At 43.6% G+C, this 25,784-nt stretch overlaps 2 protein-coding genes across 3 annotated transcripts in view; one reads left to right on the forward strand and one right to left on the reverse strand.

The window, feature by feature from the left end:
- Window positions 1-2,409, forward strand: part of REC114 (REC114 meiotic recombination protein) — a 109,040-nt gene extending 106,631 nt beyond the window's left edge. The window contains exon 6 of the mRNA XM_044231798.1: window positions 2,245-2,409. Within this exon, the coding sequence (XP_044087733.1) occupies window positions 2,245-2,409 (165 nt within the window). The remainder of the gene's footprint in view (window positions 1-2,244) is intronic.
- Window positions 2,410-2,492: 83 nt separating this feature from the next.
- NPTN (neuroplastin) overlaps window positions 2,493-25,784 on the reverse strand; it is a 69,326-nt gene continuing 46,034 nt past the window's right edge. Inside the window, exons 5-9 of one of the 2 annotated variants that reach the window (XM_044231797.1) lie at window positions 17,133-17,266; window positions 11,981-12,254; window positions 4,921-4,930; window positions 4,045-4,119; window positions 2,493-3,501 (exon numbers count right to left, since the gene is read on the reverse strand). In XM_044231797.1, the coding sequence (XP_044087732.1) occupies window positions 4,059-4,119; window positions 4,921-4,930; window positions 11,981-12,254; window positions 17,133-17,266 (479 nt within the window). In that variant the 3' untranslated portion in view covers window positions 2,493-3,501; window positions 4,045-4,058. Of the gene's footprint in view, window positions 3,502-4,044; window positions 4,120-4,920; window positions 4,943-11,980; window positions 12,255-17,132; window positions 17,267-25,784 lie in introns of both variants that reach the window. The other variant, XM_044231796.1, reaches the window with a different exon arrangement.

The raw sequence follows: 25,784 nt of genomic DNA on the forward strand, positions 1-25,784 counted from the left end.
TTTCCCTGCTGTGCTGGACAGCATGCGGTCAGGCTAACAGCTTCTGCCTTTCATACAATTCTGCATGGAAATCATCAGTATGCAAGGATAATTTTTTTCTAAATTTAGAGCATGTATGAGGTAGGGGATGGGGAGAGGGAGAGAATGAATCTCAAGCAGACTCCGTGCTAAGCGCAGAGCAGTGTCAGGCTGGATCCCAGGACCCTGACATCATGACCTGAGCCAAAACCAAGAGTCGGACATTTCCTGACTGAGCCACCCAGGCGCCCCTTTTTCTTTTTAAATGTATTTATTGAACTGTGCTAACAGTGGTATGAAACAGAAAACACTGGTGTTTTCTCCGTCTGGCTTATCACTACTAACTCAGTCATAGAACTAACCTGGACACAAAACCAAAACCAAAATCAAAACCAAACACAAACCTAACGCCTCTGTCCAGCGGCAGATCAGGCTACATAGTGCCCCAGTATATAGCCTCCTATTTGCATTGTGGCTAGAGGGTAACTGAATGAGAGGCTGAGGACAGGAGAGCCACACCAAAAAAACCATGGAAACGGCATGGTGTGATACCCTAATTCAGGAAATGTCAGTTGCTATAAAAGGTGTATCTTAGCCCAATTTATTTACATAGTAACTATATATATATAAGTATTTGCATATTTACATACTACGGAAGCAGGTACAAACAAGAGAGAGCACCAGGCTGGTCACTCAGGTTATTCGTTTGCTCTAAACTTCTAGACAAGTCATTCCATGAAGGTCTAAGTGGGTAACACTTTTAGAAATCGTTGTAGCCATATAGATCAAATTTTATGTTCTGTCTTGTTACCTGTAATTCCATTTCAACTACATAAACATGCATACAAGGATGCCCTTCACAGTGTTGAGCACAGATACAAGATCAGAAACAACATAAATGTTGACTAATAAGACACTAAGTGGTTTTAAGTGTGGCATAACCATAAATGGGATAAAAATGCAGCTGATAAAAGTGACACATATCCCTGTCTATTGCCATGGAACAATATTAGCAGTACAGTAAGTCTTTAAAAGGCTACAAAGCAGCATGGTTGATTTTCTTGTCATGAATACAAACAAAAGTTGGAAGGAAATACACTAACCTCTTCACAGTGGCTCTCACTGGAGAGCAGGGCTCCATGTTACTTTCACGTTCTCTCCTGAAGCAGAGTCTGAGAAGTTGGGTTTGAATTTAGAAAAGTAAATGTCTATTACAGATCGTGTCTAGGGAAACATCAGTTGTATCCACATACACCAAACCACGCCACCCATAGAAAGGGATAAATAAGTCATCATAGTTCTATGACTGAGTTAGTAGTGAGAAAACCACTCACCTGGGAGGAGTGTTAGGAGTCAAAGCAGCAAGCGCAGAGGGAACGCCGCAGAGCTGGAGCCCACAGTCTCACATGATGCTGTGGGCTCCAGTGTCACCGCACCATCCAGACTGCCAGGTCCAGTAGACTTTAATTTGAACTCTCCTATCTAAATAGTGGCAACTTACTCACCTGGTTTTAAAACAGTCCAAGTTACCAAAGACACACAGATGGTAACCCATCAAGTGACAAACTTGCTTGACACTGTATAACCTTATCTGTGACATTTTGGAAAAGGCAAAGCTACAAGGTATGGAAAAGAGAAGAGTGGTTTGCCAGGGGTTAATGTTTGACTACTAGAGTGGAGGTGGTATGAAGACATTTTCTGGGCTGGGGAGTGGTATGGAAAGGTCTTGTTTCTTGACTGTGGTGACAGTTACATGTTCCTCTCCCTGTCCAACTTCATGAGTAAGACTGGAAAGAGACATGAGAGTTAATTATGTCCTTTGGATGGTCAGTTTGTGACTTACATTCAAAACCCACTTCCCACACGGGGAACTGCTCACACCCACTCATCTATGAGGTCCGGGAAAGATTTTGAACAAAGCTCATGCATTTCATTCATTGACAACTTTATCAGTCCACAAAATGTCAGCACAGTATTCTTCATTGAAACAGGATCTTAACTTTGTAAATCATTTCATTAATACATTCGAAATAGGGATACAAGTTGATATCACTTCCTATGTATATTTAGAAACGTCATATAAAGGAACCCTATAAAGCTAGAAAACACTAATTTTTGGTGTATGTTTCCCCAATACTTCCTTAAAGCAAAGTTTTTCTGTGTTCTATTCAGGCTGTTTCTTTTGGCTATACTCTCTAATAAACTACTCTTCTGAAATCCCCACAGTCTCTCCTGATGTCAGGGGAGCGGCTCCAGGTCTGCGAACAATCTGCGTGGGACGCGGAAGAGTTAGGCCCCTTTCTACGCTTGTGCCTCATGGATCAGAATTTTCCCGCGTTTGTGGAAGAGGTGGAAAAGGAACTCAAAAAGCTGACAGGGTTGAGAAATTAACACTCCAACAAAGGAAGCTGAAAGCACTGATAAAGTGCTTCCTCCTAAGATTAGATACAAGAATAAAGAATATTATTCCGAACACCTTTTATCAATGTTTTATTTTTAAAAACAGGTGAATCCACTTTTTTATACATCATTGCACTTCAACACAAAACACAAGTACATGCATCTATGGTTACACACCGCATGAGAACCCTGCCGGGCGAGAAAATCTACACTCAACCGTTAAAGCAATGTGAAAAATACAGTGTCAACCCCGGAGGAGAACGAGTTGCATAGAATACCATGCGAGAACATTTCAAGGTCATTGAAAACAAAAGGTAAATTATAAAAGTTTGCCTTAATTGAATGTACAATAAGGTTCAACACATCAGTGCAAAAGGATTTAAGAATTTACATGGTTTAACAAAAAAGAATCACTTAAAAAGCAATCATACATATATACTGCAATTCAATATATCCATTCAGTGGAGCGTTCCAGCTTCTTACCAAAGTCAGAGGTTAAGCCCTTAGAACTACAGATTTCAGTTTATATTACTCATCTTTATGTACCAGAACTGCACAATTTCCTCATCTGACAACATACAATAAGGAATGAATATCAGCAGCTAAAAAATGAAACAAGCATTTATTTTATTTTGGATTTCTCCCACCCCCAAAAATATAAATATATATATATATATATTTATATACTGTATATATCTGTAGGTTTTGCTGTACTTTACAAAAATGTTTTCACTAGATGGCAGCAGTGCAATTTAGAGCTTTGCCAATTTAACAGCTGCATTAAGTAAAAAATGGCGCATGCACGATCCAATCCTGAGGACCTTTTCACTTCTACTTAAATATTTTAACAAAGGGGGGAAAAAGCAACATTCACAGCACATCAAGCCCAAAATAGTTTACACCTTCTACACTGAAGCATTGTTTAAAATGAACCTGACTAGTTCACCCTTACAGGAAAGGCTAAATAAGGCATGCTTTAGACAGTCGTCGTGGTGTTGCTCACTTGAAAGGGGAGAGAACCAAAGAGGTCCAAGCAGAAAATTTAGCAGGTCATGTTGCCACCAGTTTCAGGAACCTAAAGATCTGTAAAGAGACAGTATGTGGAAATTAAAAGGAAATATGCACCACCACTGAAGACTATACCAAGTGCCACATCAAACAAAGCTTTGGTTCAGACACATGCTCAGGGATGTGGTGTGAAATTCTGATCTCCATGTGCCTACGTGGAAGGCACTCCAGCCCAGCTGTGCCGGCACCGCTCCTGCCTGGCCCTCACAAGCAAAGTGGAATTAACTGGCCTCTGGGAATAATCCACACAAGGGGACAAGTTTTACCCCTTTTTAAAGATATGGTTAAACAGTGGTGCAGAGTCTTTTTAAAACACCACACATACTCTGAAATGGCACTTATAGAGATATGTGGAACAACACAGCTGAAAATGTTCCTTTCCAGTGGCTGCACTGGACGGAGGACAGAGAAAGAACTTGTTCCATCAGTATTGGCTGCTCGGAAATGAACTACCAAGATCCCACAACGTGGTGCCAACTACTGAAGAATCTGTAGCAAGGTCAACAGAGGCACACTTATTGGAATATAATTTTTAAAACTTCTAAAGGCCATACTTACATTATAAGCAGTATTTAATTTGTGTTTCTCTGGCGCAAGTTTTTATCTTTGTGATTGTTGGTAGAGTTGGTTTTCCTTTGGAGGAAAAATTGCATTATAAAAGTTAAACTCAAAGTAGCAACTCTTGAAATTATAACACATGGAAATACAGGGATTCTTTCACTTACTACCATCCCTGGTGTAAGAAGAAATTTTACTGCACACTAATGCATAAGAACACTCTCTCCATAAAGTGCCTGCAGATCTTCGAGTAATCCTTTTGACTCCCACGATACAATTTTCAGGTACCTTTCCCTCTGATTTATGGACTATAATTACTATAAAGGTAAAAACTGTAGTTTCTTCTCTACTGAACACCACAGTCTCTTCTCAAATAAAAGATGATCACATATGGGCAGTGCTGTGCTCTCTGGCACTTAACCAGCTTGGGCAGTTTGCCTGTCACTCCTTAGTCCGCAACTCTAGGAGGTTCTGCTTATCTCGGACATCAGAGCCCGCAGTACCGTCTCCCTCGGACACACGCAACTGTTGAGGGAGCCCGGCAGCTTTCCTGTGCTACAGTTCCACTTGAGATGAACAAGACTGGAAGTCTCTGATACATACTGGTGATTGCCCCCCGCATTCTCAATTTGAGCATACAGGATGCGCAAACCTTTATTCCTGCATGGCATTCCACTTTATGTTGTTAGAAAAAAACAAAATTATACTGCCTGTCCTGGGAATCAAATGGTCGGTCAGCCCCAACCGTGCGGCTAGCAAGGTCTACACTACGACACTCACTTTCACTCACTGGTTGTCCACAACCTTTGCTACTCCATTGGATCACACTGCAAATACAAAATAAACTACTGAATCAATGTCCAATAAATTACTTACATTGGTCCAGCTGGTTCATCATCTGTGAGGTATTCAGATTTTTAATAATCCATTGAGAGACAGGAGAAGAAAGGAGAAAATCGTGAGACTCTACATAAGAACTAACAGAACAGCAAATGGCAAGTGGCAAACATGGCTATTCATAGCATTTATTCAAGGCCATTCCATCTGGAGGTGCAAAAACACTCATGGAGTTATTACTTCTAGATTCAAGTTTTTAATGGCAGGTATGTTGTTTCAATGGTTTTAGTTAACACTTTGAATGCTTGTCATGAAAAACTGCAACTGTAGCGGACAGATAGGCTGCAATATTATTATACTCATCTTGTCCCCAAGTTCCAGTGGTTCACTCTTAAATAGATGAGAAGACAAACCAACATTTCAGTTGTAAAATCCTGCTGTTTGTTTTCTTGGGGTGAATGCGTGCACAGTTTTGGCTCAATCCTGCAAGGTAGATGGATGTGTATGTTCTATACATTAGCCACACATCCTCACTTCCCCAAAGGACACTGCTCTTGCTCTTGTGTAATCTTTAGGAGAGTCTTTCATCTGGAGAAAAGACTGAGGAAGAGGAAGCCACAATAGTTCAACCTAATACTGGGTTAGCCCGGCTGGGCTATGCCCGCAACCAGTGTATGGGTACCAGATGTTCCGTGACACACCAGGGAGAGCTGAATAGTGGTGACATCCCTCTAGAAAAGACTTCAGACAGAAAGACAGGCTCAACTCTTGAGCCCTGGCCAAAACCAGAACCGAAATCCAGATGAGCCATGAGATTTTTCTTTTTCTTTTTCTTTTTTTAACCAAAAAACTTAGATTCTCTGAGTTTAGAAGCCTTCTTAAATTGGTATTTCACGATTGTGATTTTTAAGTTTTTCTTTCCTGTTTGTGGACGGAGGGCAACTTGGTCCTCTTTGGGCAGGGATGTACATACATGGAATGTTTGTTTTAAAGAGGCCCACAAACGGGAGGGAACAGTAAGTGCTCTCAGTTTCTTTCTGTTTTATGTAAGTCAGGTAGACTAAATGATTCAGAACAGTTTGATTTCACTGAAGGCTTCCAGAAAAACTCTCAGCAGGATTCCACAAGGGGGCTTGGTGCACATGAAGCAGTTATGGAGGTCACAGTCTCCGTGTAGGCATCTGCAGGAGCACACGTCAGGAGTAATGTCTGTCACAGGGAGACATTGCTCCACCTGTTCCTTTGAGGCAACGGAGAGGCAAAGCCACTGCCAGCACACACAGTGACTGGAGCAAAAAAAGATTGAAAAACAAAAACAAAAACGAAAACAAACTAACCACAAACCAGTGACTTGTCAGCCAGAACAACAGGCTAGCGACACACCAGTGTCCACAAGGCTCTACTACAAACAACAGTACACTCTCGACCAGGTACAGAGAACAAACTAAGACTCAATGACACCCAAGACAGCTGTGTGCCGTGTACGCAGTGGAGATATACGGGACAAACCAAGACTGAGACAAGCCCAGCCTATGTCCACTGGCACCACAATGCCCTACGCTCTCAGCATCCAGGCCAAGCCAGCTCAGCTACATGCCAGGAACTAAGCACTTCAGGGACTTAAAGGAAAAGACCCAGGAGCAAACTTAGAATAGTTTCAGTGCTTTGGCTGTGCACCGGAAAACAGAAAATTCTAGAGCAAGATAACTGGCTAGAATATCACCAATCTACACCCAGCATGAAAAGAAAAAGCAGGGAAGGGAGACTCGCGATAGCCAAGCTAATCTCCTCAAAGCATGACACTGTCCGCACTGACCCAGGCACTTTACACGCAAGCTTTGCTTTCCTTTGGTGGCAGAAGGGGAGGCCCTGCTGTCTGCCCAGTGACGTCATCTTCCAGCCCAACAAGCTGGTACCGTGCAAAGGGCTGCATGTAGGGGTTTTAGCAACAGCGGCTCTGGTGCAGCTGCCATGCCTGCAGGTGGGAGCAGGTGCTGCTCACACTAGTGTCTGGATCTCGCATGGTCTCTCCCCCCAGTGCACATTTACAAGGAACCCAGAAAACGGTCTCCTGTCTCCTACTGTCCTGGACTGAATCACTGTCTGCAGCACCACTCTCCCTTCACGGGTCACACAAAACAAAACAAAACAAAACAAAACAAAAAACAAAACAAAACAAAACAAAAAAAAAACAACCTGACCCTAACAGGGAAGTCAGGAGAGAAGAAAGCACAGAACTACAGAAGAAAAGGTACGAAAATCAAAAAGTAAATGAGGATTAAACAGCAAACTGAAATCCAAATTAGTTGTGAAAGTGAATGAAGTAAACTTGAAGAAAAGTGTTAACATTATGAACTGTGCATCGTATAGACTGAAGCGGAGATTAAACAAACTCCAAAAGCATGCATATCGCTCACTTACCACCATGTTTTAAGGGTTTGATGCAATTGAGGGGGGAAAAAAAAGAAGTCATAGTAACCGACAAATATCAACATACCCCCAAACCCTCAGGCCAAAAGATAGCGGCTTAAACTGGCTCTCCTCTTCGCCTGGGATTACTCACAGCCACTGGCTAGATGGGAGGAAGAGGATTGGGGAGAAAGGGAACAAGATGCTTCTGGAATCCGTCTGAGGAGAGTGAAGTTCCTGGTGGAACTGCCATCTTCCCAACTAGCTGTGCTATGGCGCTCACTCCGCCAGATCCCATCACCTCACCGTCTGGAAGGCGCTCTGCGATGCCCAGAACACAACGCGTTACCTGATAGGGCACCACCTCGAAAAAGATGGCTTTTCAGTCAAAGTGACCAAGAGTTGATATCTAGTCAAAGCTTTTTCACTGCCTTCCTCTCACTGAGGATGGGTTTTTCTAGTTTCTCAACCTGCTTCAATCTTGCCTCATCTCCACAGAGCAGCATTAAACCAGAGAGATTAACGGTCACATCTAGTTGCCATTCATATTTAGTCCTACTGTATGCTCTCCACAAGGTAACGTGTTACTGACTCAGATGACCCTAGCCTAGGAGACGATTTTAAAAAGTCACATTTCTTTTCCAGCATTCCCAGCCGGCTGGAAAGCTTCACATGTTCCCAACTAACAGATTTTTCAAAACCTAAGAAAAGCTCTTATCTGTAAAGTGTCTAAAAGAGTTTGAATGTATCATAGCCACTAAAAATGGTCCCCCTAAACCCCCAACTATCTTCTCCACCAGTAACTTAAGGAGGAGTCCCTTTGAACTGCTAATAAAAATTGTCCCCTGAATGTGAAAACAGAAAACTCTCTGATGCTGCCACTTCTCTTAAATCAGCTCTTCTTGTTTTCATGCGAGGTCACTAAATGTCCAGTAGAACTGAAGGCCCCAACAATGAGGCAGGCTCGCACCACATCTCCCCAGGTGACTGGGGAAGACAGACTTGAAGCATACTCGCGCGCACACTAATCCCTCCCTGGGTTCCGTCAGCAGAGAACCGACACGGAAGGTGTGCTCCAAGCATGTGAGCTGTAGGACGGATAGAAGGCTAAGAGGATGCCGGCTCGACCTAGTCTTTTTAGATAATTACCATTTAACATTTTCAGAGAATGTAGTCAAGAAATGAGTAAAGTGAAAAAACGAAGACTCTGATTTGACCCCATGATTCATCTGTTACTGAAAACACTGAAGGTAAAAGGCGATATGCAGATAATCTACCTGTAAGAAAACCTATTGGGCATCGATCCTCAAACACACCACAGCAGGGGCTTAAAGGGACTTAGCGTGCATTTTGCTTGTAAAATGCCCTGAGTAGAGGCACCTGGGTGGCTCAGTCAGGTAAGCACCTGCCTTTGGCTCAGGTCATGAACCTAGGGTCCTGGGATCAAGTCCCTGCATTGGGCTCCTGCCAGTGGGGAGTTTTGCTTCTCTCTCTGCCTGCCGCTCCCCCTGCTTGTACACACTCTCTGACAAATAGATAAAATCTTTAAAAATAAAGTGTCCTGGGTAGACTCTAGTAGACAGAGTCTACTAGAGACAAAGACAGAGATCTTTTGGTTTTTTTCTGCTGAAAGCCACTAAACCTTAACTCTAAGCATTTCCTATGTGAGAAATCTGAAATAGTATTTACTTTTCTGGGGAAATATACTCAGACAAAACTCTCTAAGTTCGAATCTGTGCATGTGTACAGTTTTAAATTGTTTAAATTGTTCCCTTAGTGCTTTTCTGCTAAGGGGCTGAGTGTCTAAGAGCGCAGACTGCCCAAATAGGAATATTGTGAGTTTTACATGAAATTGTCTCATACAAAAAAAAAGTTCAGTGACTCAGAAATCATACATCTACTCTGATAGTAAAGTACCCTATTTTGGCAGAGAAAGCATGTCAGGCATATTAAAAAAAAATCCATTTTCACTATGGCATAAATAAGTCAACAGCTCCACAGACGGTTATCTGACACAAACTCGTCACCTCTACAACTCCAGTTTGTATCAGATAGGCAGTCCCTCTTCCTTCATTTCACACAGGGGTGCATGCATCTGTCTACGTGTAGGCTTGGGGAGGGCTGTGTGGGGAGAAAGCATATGAGGGGGCGGCCTGTACATGGGACTGCACAGGAGTTGAGGGGAAACTAGCTGGAAAAAAGCTACAGCATATAAGGAAAACTCATTGAAGAACAATCGACTTTTTTTTTCTTTAATGATTAATTCCAGGGGGACAAGAAATGAAGGGGCATAGGAGCAGGGAGGAGTTGGAGAGGAGGCAGCAGACAAAGGAGAAAACTCTGGTGCGGAAATGCTGGAGCAAGGCAGGGATGTGGAGAATGGAGCTTGGAGCGCGCTGGCTGTCGGGAAGGGAGCGGAGAGGAGGCAAACACTGCGATAATCCCAGCACCCCAGGTCTGTCACCCCAATTCAACAAGAGAAAAGTAAATGCTGCTTGCATTATAGTTCCTCTAAGAGACCAGAGCAAGATTTTAATTTGCACTTACCCATGTCTTTCATGTAGGATTCATCCACTGTCTATAATAATTTCGCTTAAAAGAGGGACCTTCCCTTCGGAAGCCACTCAGATCTGCTGACCACACACGGCTCCTCCACCCAACTGGCCACCACTAGCATTCAAGAGCCATGGAGCTCTAGGTGGTGGTGGCGGTGTTTACAACAGCTGCTCCCCATGTAGGTGTCTGTGCTTGTCAAAACCAATACTAACCATTTCTCAAATCTAACCCAAATGTCTTCCACACATGCGGGGGGGATGGGGGGCAACCTGGTAATAAACCAAGTGGCTTCCTAAGAGGAAGACTCAGATGGGGACGTGCTGAGCCAGTGCGTCACTCTGCCAAGAGAGTGGCAGCCAGCCTTGTCTTAAAATAAAAATTCAGGATCTGAAGCCCATCTTTGCCTTCTCCTACCTCTTTGCTTCTCTACCTTTCTGAACAGAAGGCTGAGCAAGGTGCTATTCTGTAAAACAAAGAGCATTCTGAGGGGATGAAAAGCCTTTGCAGAACCGAGGCGTAAGTGTTCCTAGGGAGCCAACGCTGGAAATACAGACAGCGTCCCTGGACTCTCAGGCCTAAATGTAAGTACTCTGCCTTGGGAATCCTAATTTGTAGCAGGAAAGAGAAAAAATTATAGGAAAGATAGTATGCATGTGTGAAAATCCCAAGAAGGCAGCTCACATCATAGAACAGCAGTTCTGTAGACTTAGGAGAAGGAATGTAAAAATCCTGGGGCGCGTTCCCCCTGCAGGAACTGGCTCATTTATTCCCACAGGCCCAGCGGCTTCCCGCCTCCCACAGGCGTAGTTAGATTCAACAATGAGCCTTTCCGGCAGCCTCACCGTAATACTCTCTTCTGCTTAGGGCAGCCAGAGAAATTTTGGAGGTGCTGAGAAGGAAAAGAAGGGGAAGGCCTCTCAAACATGGCCTTCCAGAGAATCCAAAGCCCCCGGGCCTACCTTCAGGGCTGCACACCTTCTGAGGGAGCAGCAGCCACAGGGACACAGACGACTCTGCGGGATGGGCGCAGAACTGCGGTGCATGAGCACAGGCCCAGGACTGTCGCAGCAGAGCTGGCATCCTCACCGTCACCCGAGGCTGGTCTCCACTGAACTCAGGCCCACACCCTTCTTGTCTAGTCAGTGACAGGCAAGTGGGGGTAATCGCTGGCTGGCCAATGACTTTGATGGTGATGTTACAGGGCAGAAGGGTGGGAGCTAGTCAGGAAGCCAAAAGTACTACCGATACACATCTCCAGCAGCAGCTGCCCCTTGACTATAATCATGGGGTTAGAAATGGAATATCCACGACCGAAACAAAACAAAACAAAAGGAAAAAACCCCAAAGATCCCCTAGGACTTTCCTCACTGTAAGCATGTCCAAAAATCTAAGTTCCTTGTTCTTTCCAATGCTTACTAATTCACTGTTGTCCTGATGCCACTATCCAGTCCCACCTCTGGCCTAAGCCAGCCTAAGGGTGTCACCTCAGGGCCTGGGCTCCAGGTGTTACTGCTTAGTAGCTCAGTCTTAAAACCAGGGGCGATGGATACATCAGACTATACCATCCTTGTCTGTGAGACAGCAGAAAAGCCAAATGCTTGGTGGCTGCCTCACCAAGAACCTTGAAACCTGCCAAAGGAACCAAGCAAGGGAGCCAAAGGCTGATCTTATTCTCAAGATCAGTCTGACTGGGCTGGGGCAGCGCCTGCAGGGCTATACCTGGCAACCACATGACAACCAATGAAATACCTTAAATCTGCCTGAAAGGCCAGGTGGCCAGCGATCTTGGGTGGCTTCTAGGCTTGACCTGGATTCCCCTCAAGCTCAATCTGCCTGATGATCTGTATTGGAGGAGGACAGAGCTGAACAAAGAGACTGACAGCTGCCTGTTCCCCACATGGGGCCTGAAGGGCAGATGGGACGGGCTTGGAGAACAGCCAAATGCAGGGATGGAGCTAATTATAGCTCAAAGGTGGCTAATCTTAAGAGCAGGGTGTGAGGAACCAGTATGGGAATTCTCTTTCTCTCCTTTTGGGACTGAACCCCAACATCCTTATAGTCCTTTTTGGGTGCTTGGAAACCATCTCAAGGATCCAACCCCAACATTACAGCTATTTTGTAGGGATGCTCTTACCGTCAGGAACTTCATCTGGCCTCTTCCTCTTCTCATACACAACAATGATCACCACAAGGATGATGATTTCAGCCAGAATTCCCAAAAAAGGCCAGAGCGGGGCCAGGTGGCTCCGTACCCTGAGGATGGTGACAACGGAGGCGGAACCGATGGAGTTGGTAGCATTACATTCATACTCGCCAGGGTCTTCTGTGATCTGGAGACCCACGATGCTCAGCTCAGTGTAATTCTCCTTGTTGATAATGAAGAAGCGGCCGGAGGTATTGACAATGTCCTGCTCAGAGACAGAGAAAGTAAGAACACACAGAGGTCAGTGGAGGTGAATTCGTGTCCAAGACAAGGCAGCAAAGTTCTCCCTTCTTAGTAGGACTCCTGGCTAGGATGAGGGAGCAGTGTCTCGGACCCTCTTTGTCCAGGTAACTCATGAGCAGCTCATTACTTGCTTCCTTTCAATATCAGTAACAGATCAGCAAGCTTCTGGCAGAGCCAGGTTAAGGCTTCCCCTGCCCAATGGTCCTCTAGACTTCTCCAACTTCTCTGAAGTGAATGGAAGAAGTCCTACCCTGTAAGCTCAGAAAAGACCAACTCAATCTAGAGAATGCTACTTTAAATACAGATAAGAAACTGTAACACAGGAAGAAGATGAAGAAAGAGGGGTGTGCCCTCCATGGTCAGGCAAATATGCTAACTTCAGGCCTGTCTGAGGACTTCAGAATCTGCACATCTACTTCACACTTGGTGAGTTCTGAAGTCTCCTTAAACTTCCTCTAGAAACCATGCTAAGAACTTGCTCCTAGTCAGAATGGAGAAGTTCATTAACTTCCCTTTCCTTTAAGAATTAGACAGTTAAAGGAAAGGTTAATCAGTCAATCAACATCTGTTTATTAATGTATGTTATATGTCTCACAACCTACCAAGGGGAAGGCGAGTCACAAGCGAACAAGGAGGCTGGCCTTTAGAGGGAACAGACCTCCAAAAGGATGGTTACAGGAATGTGGCAAGAAGTCCCAACACACGGCACGTGCTGAGTACTGGGGGGAGACAGTGTGGGTGGCCAGTGCCAGGAAGAGTCGGGTAAAGCCTCCGAGAAGAGCCAGCGTTTGCACTCGATGGCGGGGGGAGGAGAGGTGATGGAGCAGATAGGAGCGCTCCGGGTCCATGTGGGAAGGCAGAGGCAAGAGTCCACAAGCAGGGGTCAAGGTGGAGCTGGGACAGGCTTACAGCACTGGGGTGATGGCAGGGCAAAAATGGACTTGTGTCAGCAGACGGCAGCAACTAAAGCATAATCAGAAATAGTAAAGAAAGGGGAAGATAGCCCTGGACTGAGGTATATCTGCACAGAGTGGCACATGCAACTGAGTGTGGGTAAGGTTAAAATGGCAAACACAGCCTTCAGAGTAAGTTATGAAGCTTCACCTTGAGGACTTGGAAAGCTGCCAACTTCTCTAACCCCTACTCTCCTGGTTCACTCAGTCCATGTTTTCCACTTATGATCAGAAGTGAGGTCTTCTTTGATCCACAAACATTCAACACGGGTTTTTTTTTTTTTTTAATACCATGATATGCAAGAAACTTTAACCTTTTCAATCAATGCATAAGAAGATACTGAGTGGGACTTGTCCTACTGCTACAGAATTGATGACTAGGGAGAAGCATCAAAAGTACCCCATACCCGTGGATGGAAGTACAGCACAGGGAACAGGGTCGATAATATTGTAATAGCGTTGTACAGTAACAGACGGGACTACGCTTGATCACGGTAAGCACTGCACTATGCGCAGAACTGTCCAATCACTGTGCTATCCACCGGAAACGAATACGTTACATGTCAACTATACGTCAGTAAAATTTTTAAATATATACATACATTTTTTTGAAGGACAGCTTTTCAAACACCATTAATCTAACTTGTACTGAGGAAGTGTTCACATACATTTATAACTAACAGTGATTGATATTTAGGTTTCAGTATTAACACTGTGTTATATATTCAAATCTTCCACATTGTTGTTGATTTTCCCTCCATCTCATCTGTCAAAGGCTAAAAATAATATATGTAAGTCTGCCACCATATAACTGTGTGTCTTGCTAGATTTCCTTATTTTTCCAGTTTTTGCTTCATTCATTTTGAAACTACTATGTAGCATAATAGACCATGACAGCTTTGTCTTTAATGTGGATTATACCTCTTACCATGATAAAAAGGAACTCTTTTGGTTTCATGTTTTCTATTTGAACCTTCTATAATGTTAATATTTCCACTGTTCTATTTATATACCTTCACCATATATATCTTTATTCATTTTTGTTTCAACACTTCTGAACTATTTTGTTGTATGCAGATCATCTTTAAGCAACATATTGTTACATTGTTTCTTAGATCTCTGCCTTTCAGTGAGGATATTTAAAACTTTGCATTTACTACTACTATAATTTTTATGTTTATTGTCATAGATTATGGCTTACTTAAAAAGTACCCCAGAATTCTTTTAAAAAAATAAAGTTCATACAAATCAGGGGCAGACAGTCCTTCCAGGGCTTATTAAAAGGGAGCCCCATCAAGCTCTCTTAAGCCCAAGTCATTACCAGATTACCCCTTGCCAGTCTACAGAAGAGAAGACAGGTTGAGACTTGGCATTGCACACAGCCTTCCACCCTGCAGCTAAGTGGAACAGGCACCAAGAAAATCACTCAAAGATTGGGGGTGGCAAGAAGAAAATATCTTTTTCCAGTGGTTATCCATTTAGGCAGGAGACTGGCTGGTAAGCTATATACCTCTCAACCTTGGATAAAGGCTATTTGGAGATGAGAAGGCAGAAGAGCCTATACTCCCACCATTTGAAGAGCCATGAAGTTCAAGTTTTCTGTACCTAAGAGGTTTGCCTTCTGAGTGGGCAGACCCCAGCATCTGTGGCTGGAGCTAAATAGGAAACAGAAAGGTTCAGTAAGAGGAGATCTCTCATATCTGAGAACTGGTCCTATAAAGAACTGGAACTGTAAAGAACACAAATTCTTTCAAGATCCAGGATCTGGATACCTGCCACGCAGAGGCCCCAGAAGCAGCAAAAACCAACAGTAGACTCTTGACTATAGCAAAAGTCAGATGAGTGGTATTTGTCTCCCTTCCTGCCTCATACAGAAGAAAGAAGAAGACAGAGTGAGGACAATCCCCTACTCCCCTCAGGCTAGGGAGAGGGGACAGGAGGTAAAACTGGGAATTTTGGATTGGACTGGACTCCACTTTTTAACAAAAAAGAGGTCTAAGAAACCTATGGGATCTGCCTAGAAAAGGGATCTGTAAAATTAATGTCTAGAAAAAAACTGAAAGCATTTTATCTTCACCCTTAACCAAGTTTAGGCTGTTCAGCAAACTGGTTTTCAAAGGCATCAACCTAGAAATTTCTTTTCTTTTCCCTATCCTTCTTTCATTAAACTTTTGTTTCCCAATTGATTCACAGCTTGAAAGCAAGAGGAAATACTACTTGATTTTAAAGGTTTTTCACAATATAACAGATAATTAAGAGTTCATGAGCATGAGAATAGGAGATCAAAATATCCACTGATGGGGAGCCTGGGTGGCTTCAGTCCTGGGCTCCAGCCGTGCATGGGGCTCCCTGCCCAGTGGGGAGCCTGCTTCTTCTCCCTCTGCTGCTCCCCCTGCTTGTGCTCTCTGGCTCTGTCAAATAAACAAAATCTTTTTTTTTTTTTAAAGACTTTATTTGACAAAAAGAGAGATAGCGAGAGAGAAAACACAAGGACCCCAAGAACATAACCCGAGCCAAAGGCAGACGCTTAACAACTAAGCTACCCAGGTACCAGGAAAGGAAGGGAACTGGAAAAGGAAAGGGCCATTGAAGAATCAAGGGCTCTTCTACCCAGACACCAGGAGAGAGAAATGGGCATTTGTTTGCCATCACAACTAAGTATTTTATTGACCTTTCAGGGCCTGCTCCAAAAATACTCAACCTCTCCCTTCCTCATCATCCCCCTTATTAATGGGTTTCTGAAATCTAGCCATTGCAGTTAATGTTAGAGTCCTTTTCACCACTTGACATATCATTATTGAGAGGTCATGGAGTGGGAAGAACCATGGACTTGAAATAAAAAACTGGACTTGACCCTTCCTTGGTTCCGTCACTAATTCACTTTGGTTAATATGTAATCTTTCTGAAGAAGCAAACTAGATTATCTCCTTAGTCCCTTCTGATTCTGACTATTGATAATCAGAGAGGATGACTGAGAAGTACAGTGCTGGGCATGCAAGGCCTGGGGATAGGAGGAATGGATGACACCCTCTCTGACAGAAAGAGAGACTGGCCAAACATCATGAATCAGAGAGTGAGTAAGCGTCTAAAACTTGGGACTCCCTCCGCAGCACTACCAAGAATCATCCCACCGACTGGAAAAGATGTTTTCTTTGACCTTTTTGGGAGCAGATACGGTCATATTTCCAATGTCCAGTGCTGCCCTTGTACCTCACCATGTTGCTTCAATCCCTAATCAATACTCCCTGTGTTCTGGAATATACTAGTAATTGCCCTGGCCGCCATGTCTTCCCCCAAAACCAGAAAGGTATACTGAGACTACTTCAAGAGCAGGGTTTTCTTTTGGACAAATGGACTAGAAAAATAATAAAAGTTCAAGATTGGGGTTATCTTGAGTGCCTGGGTGGCTCAGTTGTTAAGTGTTTGCCTTTGGCCCAGGTCACGATCCCTGGGTCCTGGAACTGAGCCCCATGTTGGAGTCCCTGCTCTCTGCTCAGTGGGAAGCCTGCTTCTCCCTCTTCCACTCACCCTGCTTGTGTTCCCTCTCTTGCTGTCTCCTTGTCAAATAAACAAAATTAACAAAATCTTTAAAAAAAAAAAAAACAAACAACAATCGGGGTTAGCTATTTCAATTTCCCATCTTGAAGGCAAACCAGTCAAATCCCTTCGTAGACAGCCACCTTTAACGAATCTTGTAGGGATTCTATGCTGGACAGAGACTGTCAGTGACCTCCAAATTCAAAATGTAACCGTCTGTGACTAGAACGGGTGATCTAAGCCATGCCAGTATGGCAGGTTACAGCAACTACTCCAGATGTCTGGACCTTCCAGGAGAAACTCTAGCACAGAAACCCAGGCAGAGAGAATCAAGGCTGCCTCCTACTCACCATTGGCATACCATTCTTCTTCTTGCGCCATATCCAGTCAGGATGCGGGTAGCCAACTGACTTGCAATACATCATGGCATCTTGCCCTTCATTCTTATTCTCACTCCGTTTATGGCCAGTGATGTCAGGAGCAGCTGTGAGAGAGTGTTCAACAGTTACCACCGGAGCCTACAGGATACAAAGGCCTTACCTATGGACTCGGAGCTCTGCTTCTAATACAGCCAGTCTCTAGGCCTGTCCTCATAGTCATCTTTGATAACACGCATTTCAGGTCAGAACAAAGCAATGGAACCAATCCATCCCCTACCTCTCACCCACTGAAGCAATCATGCAGATACCAGGATTACTATACATGAAGTTCTGCTAACAATGCAGGTGGTTCTCTAACCTCCTAGAAGAGGGGACACAGGCTCAACTACCCTAAATGAAACATCCTTAAAAAAAATGCACACAGGAACTATTATCATCTCCTCTTCTGGTTATGGTTTTTTTCTTAAAATGTCTGCACTAATAACAATTACAGATTACATCAAATGTCATATACTCCTTTAAGGAAATGAGAGATCCCTAAGATCAAACACTTAAAATCAAGTCCTACTGAAAGATACGTAAAAACAATGAATGCCCAGAGAAGCAATCTGATGAACATCAATGGGCAAGGTTCTCCCAGGAAAGAAGGAATCCAGCAAACTGGTCTTCACAAAGGGTAAGAAAGGAATAAACATGAAATTCAACCAATGTCCCAAGAGACTTTAACAGTTTCAGAATCTGACCTGTACACTTGATTTGCAGTAATCTCAATAAACCCCAACTTGGAATTTCTAGATACATTAGACATTGCTAGTATTCTCTGTTTTAAGGGATCACTTACAAAGAAATAGAACTTGTCGTTTAAAAATCAGATAAGTTTCGGGGCACCTGGGTGGCTCAGTGGGTTAAAGTCTCTGCCTTCAGCTCTCAGGTCATGATCCCAGGGTCCTGGGATCAAGCCCCACATCAGACTCTCTGCTCTGCAGGGAGACTGCTTTCTCCTCTCTCTCTGCCTGCTTCTCTGCCTACTTGTGATCTCTGTCAAAAAAATAAATAATATCTTTTTAAAAATTAGATAAGTTTCAAGGATCTAAGAAGTCAGAGATGGGGGCTAATTCTTTGAATTTAGTCTCCTTTGATCTTAACTAAATTTTCCACCATACCTCCTCCTCATCGGTTACAGTAATGTGAAAGCAATAAAACTCAAAGTAGGCCAGATGTCACTCTGTTGGCCAAGATAGGAAAGAGAATCAATAAGCCTGGTCCAAATTCCAGTTTTGCTTGTTCTTTAATTATTCTGTGCTTCAGTTCTACATCCACTATCAAATGGAGGTAATTCTAGCCCCCATCTACATCCAGTGTCCTTGGATAAGTAAGATTAAAAACATTCACCCTGAGACTATAAAAGCCTGTACCATTATATTATGTCATGGGCTCGTCCCATGTTCCCCTTCTAAATAGCTTGGTTTTTCTTAGCTTAAAAAAGGATCCAAAGTCCTGCTACTTCTCAGACTGTGCTTCCCAGCCCACTTCTAGAGGCACCTGGACAGAAAGGGAATGAACAAGGTCCCAATATGTCTCTACAGCCACTGCCTGCCCAACTGAGTGTGAGGTACTAGTCAGTGTGAGGTCTTTTCTAAAAAGGATGTTATAAAAGGAAACATCGTTTCTCCCCCCAAGCAAACTTCCTCACTGCAGAAGGGAGTGGGCCAGCGGGGTCAATCTTGTTGCCACCATACCAGATTTCCCCCAAAGCCACTTGATCATTGCTCAGACCTACTGTTCCACCTGCTCACCCCTCCTCAGAGCTTTCTTCAGTCAATAAATAGTAAAGACGATCTTAAGTACTACAAGAAGCAAGCTCCACGGCAATACACTAACGAAAACACCATCGGAGAAAACACAACAAACAGAGGAGCTACCATTTTGCTTCTAGCTGTGTTTCATGTGTTTGATCAACATTGGCTGAGCATCTACCATATGCCAAATCCATCAGAGTGGTGGGGGGAAGGCCTTTCTGTTGAGGTGAATTTTAGCACAGTCATGAAATAAGTCATGAAATAAGGGAGTAGAGCACTTCTATATATCCATGGGAAGAACACTCCAAATAAAAGACAAAAAAGCCTTAAGGCAGAGGTGCACTTGTTATGGACAAGGAACAGCATGGAGGAGTTTGGTTGGAGCTCAGTAAGCAAGGCCAATGGTAGAAGAGGACATCAGAGTGCATGGAGCCCAGATCAAAGAGGACTTTGCAGGCCACTGCAGTGACTTTGGCATTTATTTGGAGTCACCTAGGAAGCCACTGGTAAATACCAAGCAGGGAAAGATCTGCCCATTTAACAGGCTCCCTCTGGCTCCTATGTAGACAACTGTGTTGAGCGACATCAGTGGAAGCAAGACCATTTAGGAAGCTGTTAAGAGTAATCCAGGCAAGGGGGAAGGTGATCTGGATGAGAGTAGTAGCAGTAAAAGTTGGGGAGATTCTGATATATTTTTTAGGCTGAGTTAATGTGTTTATCAATGGACTAGATGGATGTGGGATGCGAGAGAAAAGAGCCAGGGATGACTCCAAAGTTTCTGGCTTGAATAATTTTAAAAGGGAGTTGCCAGTTACTAAGATAAGGAAAACTATAGAAGACTCAGGCTGTGTTTTGTTGTTGTTGTTGTTGGGTTGTTTTTATTTTGTTTTGTTTAGGGATAGAGCAAGGTTGGTAGTAAAAACCAGGAGTTCAAAGTTTAGGACATGTTAAGCTTAAGATACTTCTTTAATATCCGAGTGAAGTTGTCAGGTAGACAGCTGAGATGTCCAGTCTGAAGCTCAGGACAGTAGTCTAGGATGGAGATGGAAACTTCAGAAATCAGCGTATGTTTGGCAGATTTTTCCATTTTCATTCTCCTCTGCCCCACAGAGAATACCCACTCTGGCCCAGTTATCTAACTAATACCATCAGCTTTTACCTTGGGGACTCATCCCAATATTGCACAACAGAACCACCAAGAAGGCTAAAAGTTGAGTTGGCTTATGATGCCATGGCCTCTAAGAAGTTGCTATTCTGAAGGAGGCAGACCAGAAGGCCAAGACCTGAGGAGAAGGATAGGGATGATCTTCACTCCTACCGTGGTGTTTAGGGAACCACCACTTCCCTTTTTCACTGATTTTGGTATTCTACAGAGGTGTCTATTTACCCATGTGAACATGGCCTTAAAGCCTACTATACACAAAGACTATCTAGGAACTTAGCCACCCTCATCACACTTTGTTGGCCATATTTACATAGTGTAAACCTATAGGAAAGAGTCTTCAATGGTTAGATCTGTTACTGCTTTCTCCTCAGCTTAGCAAAGAATACCAAGTGACGCTCTGATTAGTCACCCTTGGTATGGTGGAAGTGTCACTAGTGTTGTGGGCAGAGAGAAAATTAAACCCAAGCCACATCACTCTATCCCTAAGGGAAGGATTATAACAACTACTACCTTAGCCTTTGAGTCAAAGAAAAATCTTTTCACTTCTCTCTATTCTTTATGGTAGCTGCTCAATCAGAAAGCCTGCACTTCGGATGGCAGCCACATCTGTGTGAACATCGCGTAATGCATACTTACCAAATGACAGAGCTATATACCTGAAACTAACGTAACACTGTGAGTCAACCATACACAAATAGTGGGGGGGGGGGAGAAAAGTGGGGGAGGTGGAGAAAGAAAAACTAAGGACAGTGGACCCACAGCAAGAAAGATCACTAGACTCTCAGAGCACATGTAAGCACTGGGAAGAGAGCAAGGGGGGTTCCTTAGGGCTCAGAGTCCTCTCATAGTGGTTTTTATTTTATTTATTTATTTATTTTTAAAGATTTTACTTATTTATTTGACAGAGAGAGATCACAAGTAGACAGAGAGGCAAGCAGAGAGAGGGGTAGAGGGACGCAGGCTCCCTGCTGAGCAAAGAGCCCGATGCGGGACTCAATCCCAGGACCCTGAGATCATGATCTGAGCCGAAGGCAGCGGCTTAACCCACTGAGCCACCCAGGCGCCCTCATGGTGGTTTTTAAATAGTCATTATCAGTCTTTGATATTCTTCCCTTCAAGAAGTGAAGCATAACTGCTCCCTCCCCAAGTGTGGCCTAGTGACAATATTCCAATGAATGAATGAATGAGTGAAATAAAGCAATAGTAAAGGTATGTGACTTGGGATAGTTCACAAATGACCATGTGTCTTTCTCCTTGCTCTCTTTCAGATCACATGTTCTGGGGAAGCTTAGCTGTCATACCTGGAGGACACTGAAACAGCCTATGGAAAAGGCCCACGTAGTGCGGAACTAAGGCCTTCTGTCAACAGCAGCCATGTGAGACAGCCACCTAGCAAACAGATCCTCTAGCCTCCATGAAGCTTTCAGAAGACTGCATGCAGCCTGAGAGACCCTGAGCCACCCCACTAACCAGCTCCCTAATTCCTGACCCACAGAACCTACAAGGTAATAAGGGGGGTTTGTTTTGTTTTGCTTTTAAGTCTCTAAGTTTGGTGCTAATTTAACCACCCAATGAAGAAAACATTACCCCATTTACATAGACTGGAAAACTCAAGTTTGGAAGTTATTGAACTTCTAAAAGTACATTGCCAATAAATGGTAAAGCTAGAGACCAAATTCAGGACTGATTCCAGAGGTCATGCTTTTTGTACTTTATCACATAGAAGAGAAAATAAACCAAACTAGAATGGAGTCCATAAAAAATAAAAATATGCAATATGCATTACAACTGCATAGAAAATTGCCTAAAGGTTATCTTTGCTTGTAGAGATACCAGAACACTCTAGACCTGAGGTGGACTAATTTAGCTGTCGGACTTTACTCTGTATATACCATAACATAAATAAAAGGAGCTTTGGACTTTAAGTCAAAGAAATTTAGGCTCCACTGAGACTATGACTCACCAACTGAGTAACCTAAGGTGGGTCATTTAAAATCCTTTGAGTTTCACTACTCACTTTTGTAAAACGGGAGTAATACTCAAATAATTCATAGCGGTCTTATGAGGATTAACTTACATCTCTGTACCAATCTAGCACATGATTGGAGCTCAGGGTCAAAAACATTTAAATTTAGTTATTAATCAGGGAAAGGAAAGGCTAGACTCAGACTCTGGCATTAGAAGTTCTAAGAAGTCAAAGAGATGCTGATTAATGTGTTCTCTCCCTACTGATATAAACAGGACTTTTGTTTGTAACTCTAATAAGGTTTAATCAGGTCAGATACTCACAAATTTTGATTAATGGCCTATTTATATTGATTAAGGTGTCTCACCTTCTATGGGCTTGCCAATTAATAAGGAACTACTTAACCAGGGTCAGCCAGTCTAAAGGTAGGTCTGAGGCATCTGACAGAGCCAAATACTCCTTACTTACCCTACCCTCTCAGGGAGGCAGAGAGTAACAGAGGGACCTTTAAAAGAGATCAGAGATCTACTTAGGAATTAACTTGCTCTCTGGCCTTGTTAGCCACATACTCTAATATTAGACATCAGTTAATGGATATCCTTCCAGTATCCTGATGAATGGCAACAGGGGTTCCAAAAGAGTCTTAGTTACCCAAAAACATCTGACCCAATTTCATTATCTGGGCCCACAGCTGAGGACGAACACATGTTTCTCAGCACCCTCTGTTGTCTGTCCAGCCTACACTTAAGAGCAAAGCATCCAGCTTCTCTGTCACACTGGCGGCTGCAGAAAGTGTCCACTTGGGCAATGGAGTCATGTTCAGCTGAAGCTGACATTAAATAAAGTTAAACACAACAGAGCTAAGAATGGGGTCATGATGTGGGGTTTCATACTTTTCAAGGCAAATTCATAACCTCACAACTCATTTTTCGTCTTTGCTGCAAGCAAACTTAAAGGCTTGGCTGAAGGCAGAGAGAGAGAGAGAGTTAAGATTTACTATTAAGCCAAGAGCTAGCCCAAGAAGCAATATGAGACTGGTCACAATGGAAACAAAAGGGATGCTGGCTTTGTGGCTCAATAAGCCGCCTCCACACACGGTAGATGCATCACTGATCTGATGACTAGAGCAGCCCAGGACTTGTGCTGCCTTCTGCAGATGAGACTCTTCCCCTTCTGTGTGTGAGAGCACTGAGTGGGTGGCATCTGACGTCTCCTCGAAGACAGTGATTCTAGCCTGGGCTACTCTTATCACCCAACGTGCTCTTCGTAAGCCTGATATCCAGCCACAGTGCCCACACATTCAGTCAAATTTGAGAACCATTGTTCTCATATCTTTCCTGGCACTAGTTTGAGATCCGGGCAGTAGAAGGAGGAACTGTCCCTTAAGACAGGGAGATGAGTGAGTGGAGGTATGTGGAGCACTGAGGGGACACTCCCAAAGCTGAGAAGCTGACACAGCCAACTACCATGAAGAAAAGAAGCTTAGAGATCCTTTTCTTCAATAACCCAACCTCACCTTTGGGTTCTCCCCCTTCCATTTAAGGGAACCACAGCCTACTGGAGCTTTACAGGAACTCTTAAGAGCATCTATCTCACCCTGCTTCATCACACACTTGTGGAAGCTGAGGCCCGAGGAAAGAGAGCGAACGACAGTGAATGGTTAGGGCCATTGAAAGTTTAATGGCAAGGCAGGATTAGAACCCACTTCTTCTGACTCTCAGACCAAGACATTCTAGCTATTATATGATGAACACAGCAACATGGCTTAGGGCCTAGGAGCACAGGTTCTGGCATGGGAGTGCCTGGATGAGAACCCTTGTTCCATGGGTTACCTGTCACACTGGGCCAGTCATCTGATTCCCTGGATCCTCCACGTTCTCCCCTGGAAAGTGGAAATAATAATGGCATTTCCACCCAAGAGCTGTGAAGACTCTAAGGGAGGACAGAATAGTAATGCACCTAGCACGGAGCCTGGCACAGTTAGTGTGCAATGTTAGCCTTTCTTATTAAGGAAGGTCAGGGTAGCACCCTGAAGAGAGGAAAAGAAAGAACAGGTATGGTTATTTGGGCTGAGGTTGATGCTCACAATGTTCTAGCAACTTCAAGGCATTATTTTGCTTTCAAAGACTTCTCAAGTATGGGCAATTCAGCTTTGACAGAAGTTCTGACCTAAAGGATGTCAGAACCTCTAAGCATCCTTGCCTATCAAAGTAGCTACCTATCAAATAAATAACCATGAAAATGCTCTGTATGCTGTAAGTGCCAGACAAATGAAGTGATGTGTATTATTACTCTTAATGATACTGTCATCACTCCATCTCAGCCAGTCTGAACTTTAATGTATCGACTGTAAGGCCATATTACAGAGTAGGAAACGAGGATTCAGGATAAGGCTATAACATTTAGAAATCCTAACATTTAGCCATAAAATTAAAATACAAAGAAAGCTGAGAAATATGGAGGGAAAAACAAGATTGGTCTCATCTCTGGTAGCCCCCACAAGACTGAAAGTCACTTGAAATGCCCCAGTGAGCAGAGAGAGATAATGGTGAGCTTAATAAAATGAGTTAGACCCTCAATGCAGACCTTCCTGGGTCTGGGATGTACCTTTCCTAAGAGGCGATAGCATGTTTGTTGCAGAGGATTTGATGACCACCAGAATCCTTTTCTAAAAACAGAATAAAATTCAAATTCCTTATTTCTTGGACTAATCAAAATAACGGAGTGATGAGGATAGGGTTTGGAAGTCAGGAGAGGGATTTTCTTTTATTTGTAAATTACAGACATTTTTAATGTGCTTTGTTATAAGCACATTTTGTTTTCTAATTTCAGAAAAGGAAGAAAGGGAAAGAGGAAGACAGTAAGAGTTAGAAAGGTTGAAGAATTACAGAAACAAAAAATTCAGTACCTATCTATTCACGAATGCTCTATAGCAAGCTATGGAGTGTCTAGAAGACATAACCTCTGAAGAGTCAAAATGCTGGGGAAAGAGATGCCTCCCCACAGTTACCTAAGTGGATCCCAAGACAGGCTGGGCTTTGCGGCCAAGATCCCACTAAGATCTAGTCATGGCGATTTCCTCTCCCCTGGCCAGCCCTGCTCCATCTTTCACCCCCAGCATCTGCTCAGGTCACCTGGCAGACACCTAAGAAATGTAATCCTTACACAGTAATAGTATCTTCCTGTTTACACTGTGCCACATTTTTGTCCTTTAAAAAAAGTACAAGAAGAAACCCCTACTTCAGATGCAAGGCCTTCCCTACTACATGTGGACATTGCCATCCTCAAAATTCCTTTCTTGACAGGGGCTCTACAGGCTAGACTGGAAAAACACTGCCACCTCAGGCCTGCTCCTGGCCACGTGTCCCTCTGACTCCCTCAGTCTTCTTTTCCCTTGCACACGGTAAGCAGGGCAAGACGTGATGATCTGCTCTTCCAGTGCCTAGTTCTTATCTAGTCTAGGCCCTTTGCTCCCCACAGTGCTAAGTCCCAGCAACACCTCAGTGAGGAGGAGCCAAATGCATGCAGTACAAGCCAAATAGGGGAGAAAAGGGCTGCAGCCTGCGGAATTGGTGCTAAGGCGATCTATCTGTGTGCTGTAAATGAGCCAGCCCTGAAATGCCAATTTATACTTGAAACACAAAGGAAGATTCTCAGAGACCCCTTTCAGCAGAGGGCACTTAATGTTTCTT

The sequence above is a fragment of the Neovison vison genome, chromosome 13 (assembly GCF_020171115.1).
Source record: "Neovison vison isolate M4711 chromosome 13, ASM_NN_V1, whole genome shotgun sequence".
Lineage (NCBI taxonomy): Eukaryota > Metazoa > Chordata > Mammalia > Carnivora > Mustelidae > Neogale > Neogale vison.